We start from the raw sequence: 18041 nt of genomic DNA on the forward strand, positions 1-18041 counted from the left end.
TTTGTATTTATTAATTGTAGCTACTGTTTATTGGACCTGTAGAAAGCATGAGGCAAAGAACATTTATAAGAGCTGTTCCATCCACATAGATGGAAAAGCTAATAGAGAAGTGTCATTCACCCTGTAAGTGGCAGAGCACAGATCTAGACCCATCTGGTTAGATAGTCTCTTGTTGCTGACTTACATGTGCTAGGCACTGGGCTAAACACTTTCCTGTATTCCTTATTACAATTTAATGAAGTACGTTCATTTATCTCCATTTTATAAATGAAGGAACTGAGGTTTAAGGCATTTCACTAGTGCAAATCATAAACTTAACAATTTAACTAATACCACTCTTGTAATTATTCCATAACTGGTAAGATATCCTTTAAATAAAATATTTCATGAGATTAACAAAACATTTACTTTGTAGTGGTTGACAAAGTTAATTGAAATTTGAACAATTTATTATGAGGATTTTCCTCAAAATAAGTCCCTTTCTATGGGGTTTCTTGAAGTAATCAGTTTCTGAAGTCTTATGGGGAAGAAATTTTAAGTACAACTTCTAAAAATATTTAATCCTATTCACCATGCAATAATTATTAGGATGAAAGAATGCCTGCTTTCTTCAAGTAGCGCAGTTGCTCTATAGAATTGGATGTTTCACAAATCATTTTATAGCTTGGTTAATTAAGATTAGAGTAATTATTTCAGTGTAAAGATTGCTGTACATTGAGAGTGTAGCTCTAACAGAAGAGTAGGGGATAGGAATGTGTCTCAACTCTAAAAAGATTTGTGTGCTATTGCCAAAAAAAGAACAATTAAAAATATAAAAGAGCTGAGTCAGAAGAATATCGGGGCGGAACTGTGACCACCAACAGAAAAGGCCCAGGGGCCCTCGGAGGGGCAGAGCTTCCAATCACTTCTGCAAGATAGGCGGGCCTGCGACCCACCGGCAGAATAGGAGCAGCGGCCTGCTGAGAGGCAGAGCCGCCCCCTCCCCCTGCGCCGGCAAGGTAGAGGGAACTGTGACCACCCACAGAGCAGGACCAGCGGCCTGCTGAGGGGCAGAGCCGCCCCCCACCCCCCGCGCCTGCCAGGTAGGCGGAACTGTGACCACCGACAGAAAAGGCCCAGTGGCCCGTGGCGGGACAGAGCTTCCAATCACTCCTGCAAGGTAGGCGGGCCTGCGACCTACCGGCAGAAGAGGAGCAGTGGCCTGCTGAGAGGCAGAGCCACCCCCTCCCCCCGCGCCTGCAAGGTAGACGGAACTGTGACCACCATCAGAACAGGCCAGACCTGCAACCGACAGACAGAACAGGCCCAGTGGCCTGAGGAAGGGTAGAGCCACCCCCCCCCCGCGCCTGCAAGGTAGGCGGACCAGCGACCCACTGGCAGAACAGCCCCAGAGGACTGCAGAGGGGCAGTGCCGCTGCCTGCGCCTGCAAAGTAGGCAGAACTGCAACCACCGACAGAACAAGCCTAGCGGCCCGCAGAGGGACAGAGCCGCCACCCGCGCCTGCAAGGTAGGCGGACCTGCTACCGACTGGCAGAGCAGGCCCAGCGGCCTGCCGGCATGGTAGGCACATTGCCCCAATTGGAGGAGGGGCAGAGCCGCTGCCCGCTCCTGTGAGGGAGACTTTGCAACTATACAAGACCAATATAAATATATAGGGGGAAAATTCAATAGCACAACAGTTTCACCAAGTAGAAAGGAACGTGAACAGTATGAAGAGACAAGGAAAGAAAGGACCACAAGCAATGCAGGTCAACTCAACGTTAGAAGAGGTAATAGCTGCAGCAGATGGAATGTCAGATAAAGAATTCAGGATATACATGCTTCAGATGATCTGGAGTCTCAAGGAAGACATCAGACAGCAAAATCAGACAATGAAAGATCACTTCAACAATGAATTACATAAACAAATCCAAGAAGCAAAAGATCAACTATACAGGGAGATAGCCGTTATAAAAAACAAACAAACAGAAATCCTAGAAATGCAGGAAGCAATAAACCAACTTAAAAACTCAATTGAGAATACTACCAGCAGAGTAGAACACTTAGAAGATAGAACATCAAACAATGAAGATAAAGTATTTCAACTTGAAAAGAACATAGACAGCTCAGCAAGACTGTTAAGAAACCATGAGCAGAACATCCAAGAAATATGGGATAACATCAAGAGACCAAATTTAAGAGTCATTGGGATACAGGAAGGGACAGAGTTTCAAACCAAAGGAATGAGCAATCTATTCAATGAAATAATACGAGAAAACTTCCCAGACTTGAAGAATGAGACAGAATCCCAAATCCTAGAAGCCTACAGGACGCCGAATGTGCAAAATCATAAGAGACCCACACCTAGACACATTATAATGAAGATGCCCAACATACAGAATAAGGAGAGAATTTTAAAAGCTACAAGAGAAAGGAAGCAGATCACATTTAGGGGTAAGCCAATCAGGATAACAGCTGATCTTTCAACACAGACTCTGAAAGCTAGAAGATCCTGGAATAACATATTTCAAACACTGAAAGAAAATGGGTTCCAACCAAGAATTGTGTTTCCAGCAAAATTAAGCTTCAGGATGGAAGATGAAATTAAAACCTTCCACGATAAACAAAAGTTAAAAGAATTTGCAGCTAGAAAACCATCTCTTCAAAACATCCTTGGCAAAACATTACAGGAAGAGGAAATGGAAAATAACAATGAAAACCAACAGTGGGAGGTAGGACAGTAAAGGGGGGAAAAACAATCAAAGAGAAAACAAACCATGTTTAGTAACAGAAATAAACAAATATGGCTGGAAGAACAACCCATATCTCAATAATAACCCTAAATGTTAATGGCTTAAACTCACCAATCAAGAGACACAGGCTAGTAGAATGGATCACAAAACAAGACCCAACAATATGCTGCCTACAGGAGACACATTTGATAGGAAAAGACATACATAGGCTGAAGGTGAAAGGTTGGGAAAAATCATATCACTCATATGGACTTCGGAAACAAGCAGGAGTGTCCATACTCATATCAAATAAAATAGATTTCAAGCCAAAGTTAATCAAAAGGGATAAAGAGGGACACTACATACTGCTTAAGGGAAACATACACCAACAAGACATAATAATCATAAATATATATGCCCCAAACAATGGTGCAGCTATGTTCATCAAACAAACTCTTCTCAAGTTCAAGAGTCTAATAGACCACCATACAATAATCATGGGAGACTTCAACACACCTGTCTCGCCACTGGACAGATCTTCCAAACAAAAGTTGAATAAGGAAACTATAGAACTCAATAACACAATTAATAACCTAGACTTAATTGACATATATAGAATATACCACCCAACATCAAGCAGTTACACTTTTTTCTCAGCAGCACATGGATCCTTCTCAAAAATAGATCATATATTATGTCACAGGGCAACTCTTAGACAATATAAAGGAGTAGAGATAATACCATGCATCCTATCTGATCATAATGGAATGGAACTGAAAATCAACGATAAAAGAAGGAAGGAAAAAGAATACATCACTTGGAGAATGAACAATAGGTTACTGAATGATCAATGGGTTATAGAAGACATCAAGGAGGAAATTAAAAAATTCTTAGAGATTAATGAAAACACAGACACAACATATCGGAATCTATGGGACACATTGAAAGCAGTTCTAAGAGGAAAATTCATTGCTTGGAGTTCATTCCTTAAAAAAAGAAAAAACCAACAAATAAATGATCTCATACTTCATCTCAAAATCCTTGAAAAAGAAGAGCAAAACAACAGCAAAAGAAGTAGAAGGCAAGAAATAATTAAAATCAGCTGAAATTAATGAAATCGAAACAAAAGAAACAATTGAAAAAATTGACAAAACTAAAAGTTGGTTCTTTGAAAAAATAAACAAAATCGACAGACCCTTAGCCATGCTAGCGAAGAGAAGAAGAGAGAGAACTCAAATTACTAGCATACGGGATGAAAAAGGCAATATCACAACAGACACTTCAGAAATACAGAAGATAATCAAAAATTATTTTGAATCCTTATACTCCAATAAATTAGAAGATAGTGAAGGCATAGATAAATTTCTTAAGTCATATGATCTGTCCAGATTGAGTCAGGAGGATATAGACAACCTAAACAGACCAATATCAATTGAGGAAATAGAAGAAACCATCAAAAGACTACCAACTAAGAAAAGCCCAGGACCGGATGGGTATACAGCAGAGTTTTACAAAACCTTTAAAGAGGAACTAATACCAATACTTTTCAAGCTACTTCAGGAAATAGAAAAAGAGGGAGAACTTCCAAATTCATTCTACGAGGCCAACATCACCCTGATACCTAAACCAGATAAAGACGCCTCAAAGAAAGAAAACTACAGACCAATATCTCTAATGAACCTAGATGCAAAAATCCTCAATAAAATTCTGGCGAATCGGATACAAAAACATATCAAAAAAATTGTGCACCATGATCAAGTAGGATTCATCCCTGGGATGCAAGGCTGGTTCAATATACGGAAATCAATAAATGTTATTCACCACATCAATAGACTTAAAATAAGAACCATATGATCATCTCGATAGATGCGGAAAAAGCATTTGACAAAGTACAGCATCCCTTTATGTTCAAAACTCTAGAAAAACTAGGGATAACAGTAACATACCTCAATATTGTAAAAGCAATCTATGCTAAGCCTCAGGCTAGCATCATTCTGAATGGAGAAAAATTGAAGGCATTCCCTCTAAAATCTGGAACAAGACAGGGATGCCCTCTCTCACCACTTCTGTTCAACATAGTTCTCGAAACACTGGCCAGAGCAATTAGACAGACGAAAGAAATTAAAGGCATCAAAATAGGAAAAGAAGAACTTAAATTATCACTATTTGCAGGTGACATGATTCTATACCTAGCAGACCCAAAAGGGTCTACAAAGAAACTATTAGAGCTAATAAATGAATTCAGCAAAGTGGCAGGATATAAAATCAACACGCATAAATCAAAGGCATTCCTGTATATCAGCGACAAATCCTCTGAAATGGAAATGAGGACAACCACTCCATTCACAATATCTTCAAAAAAATAAAATACTTGGGAATCAACCTAACAAAAGAGGTGAAAGACTTATACAATGAGAACTACAGAACCCTAAAGAGAGAAATAGAAGAAGATCTTAGAAGATGGAAAAATATACCCTGTTCATGGATAGGCAGAACTAACATCATCAAAATGGCGATATTACCAAAGGTTCTCTATAGGTTTAATGCAATGCCAATCAAAATCCCAACGGCATTTCTTGTAGAAATAGAGAAAGCAATCATGAAATTCATATGGAAAAATAAACGACCCAGAATAGCAAAAACAATGCTAAGCAGGAAGTGTGAATCAGGCGGTATAGCGATACCAGACTTCAAACTATACTACAGAGCAATAGTAACAAAAACAGCATGGTACTGGTACCAAAACAGGCAGGTGGACCAATGGTACAGAATAGAATGACAGTAGAGGGGGTAGAGAGAGAAGTGGGGAAGGGAGGGGGGGGGGATAGTAGAGGATAGGAAAGGCAGCAGAATACAACAGACACTAGTATTTCAATATGTAAATCAATGGATGTGTAACTGATGTGATTCTGCAATCTGTATATGGGGTAAAAATGGGAGTTCATAACCCACTTGAATCAAAGTGTGAAATATGATATATCAAGAACTATGTAATGTTTTGAACAACCAACAATAAAAAATTTTTTTAAAAAAAGAAACTCAACGAAAAAAAACAAAAAAAAAATAAAAAATAAAATCCCCACTTTCTACCATTGTTGGGAAGGGAAGTAAAAAAGACTAGAGTGGTAAGAAGGCTAGAAAATCACCTACTGCCACATTGTAGGGAATTTGAAAGCAGGAAATTCCAACTGGCCCACTATTCAATTTCAGAGAGACCATTCCCATCACAGTATATCTATTTCTGTGTATAGATTAATACATAGTTCCACTATATTGAAACTAGAGAGTAAAACATGCATGATTCAAAAAGGAATAGAAAGTTCTTTAAGATAGTTTTATGTTTGTTTAAGTAGGGGAAACTCCCCAATATGAGGAGAGATTGATACTCAATAATCTAATATAATTTCCATAGAGACAATCAGGAAAACATCAGAAGATCAGAGAATAAATATTCCAACTTAAAAAAAAATTCCAACCCAGAAAAAGGGAGAGGAGTTGTATGGATGTATGACTTCTTTTACTCACATAAGGACTTATTTTTACTTTAAAAAGGTAAAGGAAAAAATAAAGTATAACAGAACACAAAAAACACATTTGAAACAAAGAGCATGGTAGATTCTTAAGTGCAAAAAATAGCAATTTTTTTAAAAAGTAGACATGACCAAATACAACTTTTTTTCAAATTAGAATTTAAACTGACCTGTGATATTGGGGGAAAGAATAATTTCCCTGATATGAATCATTTATTCTGTCATAGATCCCTTAATATCCATAAGGTACCTCTGTCTCTCTAGTATGGGAGGGAATAAGATGGCAGCCAAAACTAAATGACAGCTTTTCTACACATCCTGATTCCCTATAAGAAACAAGAGAGGGTAATGGATCACTTCTCATTTTGCCCTTCTAATACCATCCCTGATCTCAGTTTTCTCATCGGCAGAATACAGTTTCAGAAATAAAGCAGAGTTTCTATTTGCTCTTTACTCGGTTTCCCCCAATTTTAACATTCTGCAAAGCTACAGTGTAATATCACAAAGAGAGTATTCTAATTAGCTTGCTTTTGCATTATTGAGCTTTGGGAATTATAGATATATTTCAGCTACTAGTCTCTGGTCGGATAGATGGTTTGCAATCATTTTCTTCCATTCTGGCATCTTTTTATCCTTTTAGCATATTCTTTTATAGAATGAATATTTTTAATTTTTATATTTTTATCTGTATTTCCTTTATAGATGTGCTTAATGTGTGAAGTCTAAAAACTCTGACTAGCTCTAGATTGCAAAGTTTTTGTCTCTTTATTCTTAAAATGTTCAGTTTTACAGTTATTTATGTTTGTGATACATTTTGAGTTGATTCTTATTTAAGGTGGGAGACTTATGTTAAGATTTGGGGATTTTTTGGCCGGGGTATGCGGTGTTGATTATGATGTTAATTGCTCTGGTACCATTTAATGTAAAGGATCTCTTTTCTCCACTGAATTTGTTTTTCACCTTTATCAAATGTCAAGGGAATACATATATATATATATATATATATATATATATATATATATATATATATATGTATTCCCTTGACATTTTATTTACACACACACACACACACACACACACACACACAATGGGTTTAATTAGGGTTCTCTGTTGTTTTGTTAATCTGTATCTATCCCTAGGCTAGTATTACATAGTCAAAATAGCTAAATCATGTAAGTTTTGAAAACAAGTAGACCAATCCCTACTGCTTTCACCTTTTATTTTGTGCAATTTAGAATAATCTTATTTATATATAAGAAATTATATTAAATATGTACATAAACTTGGGAAGAATTGATATCTTTACTATGTTGAGTCTTCCAAATCATTAAAATGATAGGCCTTCCCTTTTATTTATGTGGTTTCATATATCACATTATATAGTTTACATCTCACATGTTCTTTACATATTTTCTTAGATTTATACCTAAATATTTCTCCCTTGAATAGTGATTTAAGTTATATTTTATTTTTTTTAAATCTATGTGTTTACTACTAGTATATAAAAATATAATTAATATTTGTATGTTTATCTTGTATCCTATAACTTTGATGATCACAATCATCAGTTATAGGAAATTTGTTTGTTTTTGGTTCATTATAATTGTGATATATTCATAATCTATGTAACATAATCTATATAACATAGTTTGGTCAATTCATTGCCTAGTAACTCCTCTTTCTCCACCCCCATGATTCCTACTTTCTACTTTTTGTGATTTTCTACATAGGCAGTCATGTAATCTACAAATAGAGCCAATTTCATTTCTCTTTTTTCTATCTGTATTCCTTTTATTTCCTTTATTTATTTTTTGCCTATTGCATTAGCTGGAAATTCCAGTACTACAATGAATATGAGTGGTAAGAGCACACAGCTTTGACTTATTCCCAATATCAGTGTTGAGTACTCAATCTCACCCTGAAGTATAAAGTTAGCTATAGTTTCTTTGAAGATTCTTAATAGAATATTTAGTAGAATTCCCCAGTGAAACCATGTAGGTCTAGAAATATTTTTTCCGGGGGAGTTTTAAACCATGTCTGAAATATCTTTAGTCATTATAAAATTAATTTGTGTGTTCTGTCTTACATAGGATGAGTTGTGGTAGTTTTATATTTTTTGAGGAATTGGTCTGTTTTATCTAAGCTGTCAGATTTATTAGCATAGTCTTTGATAGTATTACCACCTCTTTTTAGTGTCTTCACAGTCTGTAGTGGTATCCCTTGTTTAATTTCTGATACTAATAATTTGTGTCTACTCTTTTTTCTTTGTCAATCTTTCTAGATATATCAGTGTTACTGAATTTTTTCAAAGAAGCAGACCTTTGTTTCATAAATTTCTCTCTCTCTCTCTCGCTCTCTTTTTTTTTTTTTTTTTGGTCTTCAGTTTCACTGATTTTTATGGACTTCTGTGTTTTTCTTCATGATCTCCTTCCTTTTGCTTGCTGTCCTCTGTTTTTTTCTATTATTAAGGTGGGATTTTTAGATTAAATATATAATATATTTCTTCTTTTCTAATGTATGCACATAGTACTATAAATTTTCCTCTTAGTACTAATACATTTTTGTTTGACAAATGTTGATTTTTGTTGTTGTTGTTGTTATTTTCATGCAGTTCTGGTTTGTTTGTTGTTTGTTTGTTTTCCCTTGGAATTCTTTTTGATTCATGGATTACTTTTCCTGTTATCCATTCTGTGGGTTATTTGGTCATTTTTTAAAATTCCATTTTGATTCATCTATATTATTTTGAATATCTTTCTTTGTACAGCTTTTCAAGTGGTATCTCTAAATCCTACATTATATTTGCAGTTCCTCAGTCTACTGGTTTTGTCATTCTACCAGTCCAAGTGAAGTAGAGGGACTATACCTTCCTTCATATCTTTTTACCTCCCCATTTCCATTTGTCCGAAATAATACCTCTCCATACACTTCAAATCATATCAGACAGTGTTAAATTTTTTGTTTCAATAGTAAAATAAAATTAAGAACACTCAAGAGGAAAAGAGCCGCCTATTATATTTACCATTATTTCGTTTGTCTTCCCTCTCTCTTGATTTTGCAGTGTTTCTTCTTTTATCCGTTCCCTCATGTTTATTGAATCGTGTTTAGCTTTTTGTTTACTAGCTCTAATATGGCAATAAATACTTGGTTTTTCTTTGTCTGAAAATATCTTCATTTCTCCTTTATTCTGTGGGGTATTTTTACAGGCTGTAAGACTCAAGTGAAACAGTTTTTTTTTTCTTTCAACACCTAAAAAATATTTTGTCACTTCCTTTGGCCACCATCATTTCTGATGTGAAATTTGTAGTCATTCTGATCGTTTTTTCTTTGTAAAAGAGTTGCCATTTTTCTATGAGTTCTTTTTTGAATTTTCTTAGTCCTCAATCTTCAGAAGATTGTGATGTGTCCTGGCATTGGTATTTTGGGGCTTATCGGCTTCTTAAATCTGTACATTTATAATATGACACAATGAAAGTCATTGTTACATGTAATTAATATGCACCAATAAAAAAATCCCCCCAAAATCTGTACATTTATGTTTTTTTGCCAAATTTGGTAATTATGTAGCCATTATTTAAGTACTATTTATCCCTAACTGCTTTCTCCTCTTCTAGGATTCTTTTGACACAAATGTTAGATATTAGACAACACAACTCCACAGATCCCACTCTTTGCCTCTATCCCCAGTATGGTCAGTCTATTTCCTATCTGTTATTCAAAATGAGTAATTTCTTTTGTTCTACATTCCAGCTAAGCGTTTTTTCCTTCTTTTATTCAAAATGAGTAATTTCTTTTGTTCTACATTCCAGCTAAGCGTTTTTTCCTTCTTTTATTGAACCTGCTTTAATTTTGATTGTTGTATTTGCCAGACCTAAAGTTTCATTTGTTTTTTCTTTGCATTTTATGTTTCTTTGTTGAGGTTTTCTTTTTTCCTTTTCCATTTCAACCATACTCGCAGTTGCTTTTTGAAGCTCTGTTTTATTCATGGCTTTAAATTCTTGCCAGAAAATTTCACCATCTCGTCAGGTGTAGTGGCACACTCCTATAATCCCAATGACTCTGGAGGTGAGGCAGGAGATCACAAGTCCAAAGCCAGCCTCAGCAAAAGCAAGGCACTGAGCAACTCAGTGAGATCCTGTCTCTAAATAAAATACAAAATAGGGCTAGGGATGTGGCTCAATGTTTAAGCGCCCCTGGGTTCAATCCCTGGTACCCACCCCAACACACACACACACACAAAGAAAATTTCACCATCTCATCTCAGTGTTAACATCTGTTAGTGATCTTTTCACACTCTATTTGAGATCCTACAGGTTCTTGGTATGGTAAGTAATTTTGGAATGAAACCTAGATATTTTGTGATGCTCTGAGACTTTTATCTCATTTAAGCTTTCTCTTTTAGTTGAGTTCCTCTGGCTCTGCTCCTTCAGGGAACAGGGGCATACCTTGCATTGGCAAGGAAGGCAGAAATGTAGATTTCCCACTTGGCTTCCAGAAACCCAAGGAGTTGGGGTTCCTCCTGACTGTTTGGTGTGGATGAGAGTTCCAGCCCCCACTTGCTGTCTGAATATCCACTATGTCTCCTGTGACATTATCCTACTGGGGGATGTGAGAGATGACTTGTTACTATCCAGTGAGGGAGGATGGAAACCCAGACTGCCTCCATGGTCTCTGCTGACCCCGGTGGGTAGAGCTCCTTGTTACCAGGAAGCAGAAATGAAAGTCCTAGTTCCTTACTTGGCATTCTCTGAACCCCCTCAGTGAGGGTGTTTGGGTGCCTCATTATACTTCCACAAGTTTCCCACCTCATTCTTTGCTGTGGTGGTGAGGTGGGGCCCTAGTTTTTCTGTGAGATTTAGCTGGACTATAGCAGCTGTTGTATCAAAGATTTCTGTCTTGCTGGGCTTCCTGTTTTTTGGTCCTCTGGCTAAAGAGAGCAGAATTTTATTGCAGCTTTTCTCACTACCCATTGGCCTGTCTGGGTTGTTGATCTCTTTGCTTCCCATCTAGGATTTATGAGGCAAAGGCACCTCATCCCCCTCATCCCTGTGTCCTAAGAACTTTAGCCAGTCTTCCTTCTCTCCACCTTTCAGAGTTTTCTTGGGTTTCTTTTATATATATATAATGTCAAGAACTATTCAGTTGCTGTTTTGGAAGGAATAGGGGTACATTTGGCTATGGTGAGAAACTGGAGATAACTATAAGATCTCTGGTATCTGCTGGTGAATTTAGTTACTTAATTTTAACACAATTTTAAGGAAAACCCTTCTAGCAAGATTTTAACAGGCTCTTTTTTCAGTAAGTGGGATTAGTCTATACTTTTACAGCTAGAAATCAATTAAATTAGTCATAAAGATATACTTTATTATGATAATTTACCAGGTAAGCATTATTTTAGTAAAAGAATAAAGTTTGAGGTACAGAAAAATAAAGATATATTAAAGTATATTTCAAATGTTTATAATTTTAATGCTTTTATTTTTTTATATTATTGTATTCTTTTATAATTGAGTCATACATAGCAAAATTATATAAGCATAAAATCTGTTTTTCAAAATTATTTTTCTTTTTTTCTATAACTTTATTTATTTATTTATTTATATGTGGTGCTAAGGATCCAACCCTGGGCCTTCTTTGCACGTGCGAGGCAAACGCTCTACCCCTGAGCCATAACCCCAGCCCCCAAAATTATTTTTCTCAATAACTATGTCTATAGATTTTTTTCTGAAAAATATTTAATTAATTCATTGAATAGTTACTAAATATAGAATTATCAGACATGGTGCCAGAATTATAATAATGTGCAAAATGCATACAGATTCTGCCTTATCAAACTTAAAAGTGTTTTTCTACAACAAGATATCAAAATATAAAAGTGAAATCAAATCTCTTATGAAAGCTTTTTATATGTTTTTATGAATAGTGCTGTTCAGGAAATTAAGGATATTATCTTTTTGAGTATATTATTCCACATACTAATACAGAAAAAACAACTTTTTAAGCAGTGATATTTATCTTCAGTGTTTATTGAAACTAAATTGAAAGCAAAAATTATATCATGAGATGTTCTATTGCATATACAATGAATGTATTTCAGTAGTTTCTGAAATATTTCACTGTTTTTTAATATAGAATGTAAATGACAGTGTTTTTCAATGATGGGGCTGTGGTTGTTAATGGTTTATATTAGTAAAAAGCTGTAAAATCATCCAAGGACTCTGTTAGCATTAGAATAATAATTTACCAAGACAATTACCACAGACTGAAATCTTTTGCAGCTCTAATTCAGTATTATTAATAATGGATAAAATTGCACTTTTCTCAGGTTGCTGTGGGCAGCAGGGAATTATTTCAATGAATATTTCAGCACATTATTTTAATCATTGCTCCACCAAATCCAAGTGGGCAATATTTTATACTTCTTAATTCAGTCTACTAAGAAAGCATGGTCATTAAATTGCAAACTGTTTGTAGTTGAATTCTATCCTGTGATTTACAAGCCTTGTTAAAAACAGTGTAAAAGAAGGCAAACTGTGTCATTAATACTTGTAATTTGATGTTGCATTTGTTACTAAACTCCCCATGATTTATGTTTTTTAGTAGCAGAAAGAACATGGTAAAAAAAAATTAAAAACAGAGCTGAGTGTTATAATGCCTAAAATATGAGAATATTTCTAATTTAAGATTTTTTTTATTTCTAAAGGAAACATGTATAGAAAAGAAGTGTAAAATATAAATATCTCAAAAATCATCTTGGTTTTTGAGACCAAAGAAATAGAGCTTTAATTTTATGGGAAGAATAAATTTCCAGTTATACATTTTTATTCATAGTAATTAATACTGTTTCTTTATTTTTGCATATTTAGCCAGTTGCATGATTTCTGGCGTTTGGATTACTGGGAAGATGATCTTCGCAGAAGGAGACGATTTGTTCGTAATGCCTTTGGCTCCACTCATGCTGAAGCATTGCTGAAAGCTGCAATAGAATATGGTTAGTCTTCATGCCTCTTAAACAAAAAATATTGCTGGATATGAGGTGACCCTTTGTGTTTGAGAATTTATATTTTTCACTGGCATTTAACATTCTCCATATTTTAAGTCAGAAATGTTTTATTCTGCTTTATTCTTCAGAATTTTTCTAGTTACGTTTAACCCTCTATTCCTTACACTAGGTATACTTAGGACCCTTCAATTTCCTTTTAAGAGATTAAAGGTTCTATATAGTTGGTTATTACCCATCGTCATTTCATAAAGCCTACATAAATAAATGGAATAAAATCATCAATTTCTTCTTCAGTGTCTTTCAAACTTTGGTGACTAAGACCCATGTTGGAAAAGAAACATTATGTTGTAATTCTATAAGCAGACTTACATGTTTCTATGTATATAGAAGTTTGTACATATGTATACACAGAAATATATACATACATATGTATGTTATGTGTATATACATATATACATATATCTATGTTAACTAAAACAAATATTATTAATAACCTCTTTACATGAAATTTTCTGTAATATTCCTATGCTATTCTTTTCAGATTAACACAGATAAAAGTCCTGTTTCAATCTGTCAATTTAATTCCCCATCCTCCAATAGGTTACAAATGAAGTTTGAAAAAGATGGCCTGCCGTTAACAATATCATCAGCTATATAGCTATAATAGAACTTTACCTTAAATTGTACTTTATAAAATGTATGGTAAATAGTAAATATAAAAATATTTTATAGTTTAATAAAAATTCTGTACTATAGATTGTGCCCATTTACTTAGGAACATTTTGTCTGTTTACCCTTTTTTCCCCCTTGACAATGTGTTACTAGTTTACTGAGGCTGACAGCCTCCAGAGTCACTGGGGTTATAGGCATGTACTATCATGATGCTCAGATTATTTACCCATTTTTTAAAAATGCTCAACAATTTTAAGTTAGATTAATCGTATCATAATTTTATAAACCATATACATGGAAGAAATACCAGTAATGAACATTGTTCATATATTTTTATTACCCATTTTAATTCTCACAATTACTTTAATGTGTTAATTCTCATTTATTTGGGAGCAATAAGTGAACCATCCAGTTTGAAATTTTCTATGATTGATAAATAGTTCTTTGTTTATAATACAGTTTATTTTCTCAATGGATTACACAAAAAAAAATTTCTAACCCTAATAAATGCAAAATGTGAAAAAAGGGCAGTAAAATATGGAGGATGTAGAGAGGTGAGTGGGGAGTACTCCCTAGAGGAATCTCTCCAGAGAAAGAGAAGGAGAAGTTATAAAGTGCCAAGAGAAAACTGCAGTATTGTACCTTCTTCATGACCTCTACCCTACATACAAAGTATTTTTTCAGTAGAAATAGGAAGTAAATGTCAGCAATTATTACAAAGTACTTCATCCAGTCAAAATAAATGTTGGAAAGCTTAATTTAACACACATTTTCTATATTTTAAGCAAAGGTTTTATTTTCAGAACATACATATAAAACTAACAGCAATAAAACAATCTCAAAAAACATAAAACTCAGCCTATCATTTGAATATTCTTATGTTAAATATTTAAATATATTTATGTTTGCCAAAGTCTGGCAGTATGCATACTAACATCCAATGATCGAATGTTTTGATGGTGAGTAGTCATAGATCAAAGGTATATTTATAGCTCAAACTTGCAAATGCTAGTGAGCATCTAGGACAAATTGAAATTCAACTTATTCCTTCCTTTATGTCAAACAATTGCAGTATTTTAACTTCTCTATCGTTACATTCTGACAACAAAAGTTAAGAACTGAATGTATGGGGCTGGGGTTGTACTCAGAGGAAGAGCGCTTGCCTAGCATGCATGAGGCACTGGGTTTGATCCTCAGCACCACATAAAAATAAAATAAAGGTATTGTGTCCACCTACAACTAAAAAATAAATGTTAAAAAAAGAACTAAATGTATGCAATCTATGCTGTAAAATTTGGTCAAACTTTTTTTATTCATTTGTTGCTACCATTTCAATCATGATAACAACAAAATTTTTTCAGGAACAAAATAATGTTTTATGGACATTATTTTTAGTATGACTAGAAGTATTAGAATCAGCAAAGTATTTACAATTTTAAATAAGTTATATATGTTGGGGGCGCCACTCTAAAATACTTAAATAGGGAATATTTACCTGGCCATCAGAACAATCTCTGGGATTGGAAGCACAGATTGAGTCTTACCTATTAATGTACTGTACGTATTTCAAGAATATGGAACTATATTAGTGTAATAGAAGTGAAACAGATTTAGAAAGCTTCATGTTTTAATAAAAAAAATTTGAGTCACTTGATTTTTTTTCTGTTACCCTAAACTCAGCCAAACATTTTAGATTAAATTATAGTTAGACTTTGATGTGATGGGAGGGAACATTAGCAATAATTTGAATTTCATGGCATTATTTTCAGGCAATTTATTTGAGCCTCAAAAAAAATCTGTTAATGCTTTCTTTTAAATAATAATCAGAATTGGATATAATTTTTAAGGAAAAGAACAATAATTTTATTTCATACTTTGAAAAGCTTTCCCTTCTATTTCATTATTAAAACTTTTGGTTGACCTTTTCCAGTTGGAAAATATCCTTTATACTGATGGAGTTTTTCATGCTTTTTTAGTAATACTAATGAGTTGAATAATTTATGAGGTTGTCATGTGAAAAAGATTTGGTGTGATTTGATACACTTTCAGCCTCTGGTATGGAATGTGATTAATAAAAACCTAGAGGCATGTAATTTTTTCCTTGATGTTTAATGTTCTAATTTTGCGTGTGTTACTTAGGAGTTTTCTAATAATAAAATATCATGCAAGTGCAAATTTAATTGATTGCCAGGAAATTTACAGACCATAGCAATGGAAGAATATAAGGAAAACATTTTAAAACCCATAAAGGCATGTTCTGACCTGCAGTATTTTCTTTTTCAGGGTACTTTAGCTAATAGGGAGATTATTTAAAAAGGAAGGTTTTGCAAATGGTTTATATATTAAAGTAAAATCTACACTGGTCAACTTCTGCTACACTTTTGGTGCTTGAAGAGTATTAGTGCCAAAGAATAGTATGAAATCTTAATAACTTTGTTTTTCTTTGTTGACTGTCATTTATCATCTAGGCCTATGTTTCCCTTCCATAAAATTACAGTGGAACAATGTTTCATCAAAGCCAAAGATCGCAAGTGCCTCAATGTCTGTGATCAAAGACATCATCTTAAATAGGTCTGATCAGGCATCACCGAAGAGGGCAGGCTGCTGCAGCCTGAGGAGAAAAAACATGGGGCAAAGATGACAAAGTTAATCAGTCATTTCTTTGGCAATAAATAATAAGATATGCTGAGAACTGCAAATGAGAACATTCTTAGGTTCCTCGGAGATGTGTCTGCTTAACACCTGATTTATCTAAGCTTGTGAAGCCATCAAGATATGACCTTGATGAATAAAAAGCAGCTCTGTAACGAATCTGAAATTAAATTAGGTTTGATGGTATATGCATGGCTACTGTAATTTTTTTCAGTTATCAAGAAATAAGAAATGCACTGAGAAAAAAAATGCTAGTCCAGCTATACAATTGATGAGAAAAAAGCTATCAAATTATCTGATTTCATTTTTTAAGAGTATACAGTTAGTTTAACATTGAGAAAGATAATTTGCTTTTTTCTAAAAAGCTATTGGTTGTGGTATGAAAAGACTTTTTTATATTTTATTTTATATATTTTTTAAATTTTTTATTAATTAATTAATTTTAATTAGATATGTATGATAGCAGAATGCATTTTGATTCATTGTACACAATTGCAGCAAAACTTTTCATTTCCCTGGTTGCACATGATATAACATCACACCATATGTGCAGTCATACATATACTTAGGGTAATGATGTCTATTTCATTCCACCATCTTTCCTGCCCCCATACCCTCACTCCACCCCTACTTCCCCTTTGCTCCACCAAAGCTCTTCCATTTATCCCATGCCTCCCCCCCCCCATTATGGATGAACATCCATTTATCAGAGAGAAAATTTGGCCTTTGTTTTGAGGGGATTGGCTTACTTTGCACCATTCTCCAACTCCATCCATTTACCTGCAAATGCCATAATTTTATTCTCTTTTAATGCTGAGTAATATTCTATTGTGTGTATATATACCACAGTTTCTTTGTCCATTCATCTATTGAAGGAAATCTAGGTTTCTTCCACAGTTTAGCTAGTGAATTGAGCTACTATAAATGAACATTGATGTGGCTGCTTTACTATAGTATGCTGATTTTAAGTATTGGGTATAGACAGAGGAGTGGGGTAACTGGGTAAAATGGTAGTTCTGTTCCAAGTTCTCAAAGGACTCTCCATACTGCTTTCTAGATTGGTTGCACCAATTTGCAGTCCCACCAGCAAAGTTATGAGTGTGACTTTTCCCCCCACATCCTCACCAACATTTTTTGTTGTCTATATTCTTGATAACTGCCATTCTGTATGGCATGAGATGAAATCTTAAGATTAGTTTTGATTTGCCTTTCTATAATTACTAGAGATATTGAACATTTTTTCATATATTTATTGATCAAATGTATATCTTCTTCCAAGAAGTGTCTGTTCAGCTCCTTAGCCTATTTGTTGATTGGGTTGTTTGGTTTTTTTTGGTGTTAAGTTTTTTGAGTTCTTTATATATCCTGGAGATTAGTGCTCTGACATGCATGTAGCAAAAATTTGCTCCCAAAATGTAGGCTCTCTCTTCACCTCATTGACTGTTTCTTTTGCTGAGAAGAAGCTTTTCATTAAA

The 18041-nt window shown here is 34.4% G+C and overlaps 1 protein-coding gene across 8 annotated transcripts in view; it reads left to right on the top strand.

Moving 5' to 3' along the window:
• Positions 1-18041, top strand: part of Nbea (neurobeachin) — a 651894-nt gene that overhangs the window by 402932 nt on the left and 230921 nt on the right. For all 8 annotated transcript variants that reach the window (XM_058582531.1, XM_058582532.1, XM_058582533.1 and 5 more), the window contains one exon: positions 13106-13230. In XM_058582531.1, coding sequence (XP_058438514.1) covers positions 13106-13230 — 125 coding nt within the window. The remainder of the gene's footprint in view (positions 1-13105; positions 13231-18041) is intronic.

This window comes from Marmota monax, unplaced genomic scaffold, assembly GCF_021218885.2.
Source record: "Marmota monax isolate L192 unplaced genomic scaffold, Marmota_monax_Labrador192_F-V1.1 WCK01_AAM20220418_F8-fsc00011, whole genome shotgun sequence".
In the NCBI taxonomy this organism is placed as follows: domain Eukaryota; kingdom Metazoa; phylum Chordata; class Mammalia; order Rodentia; family Sciuridae; genus Marmota; species Marmota monax.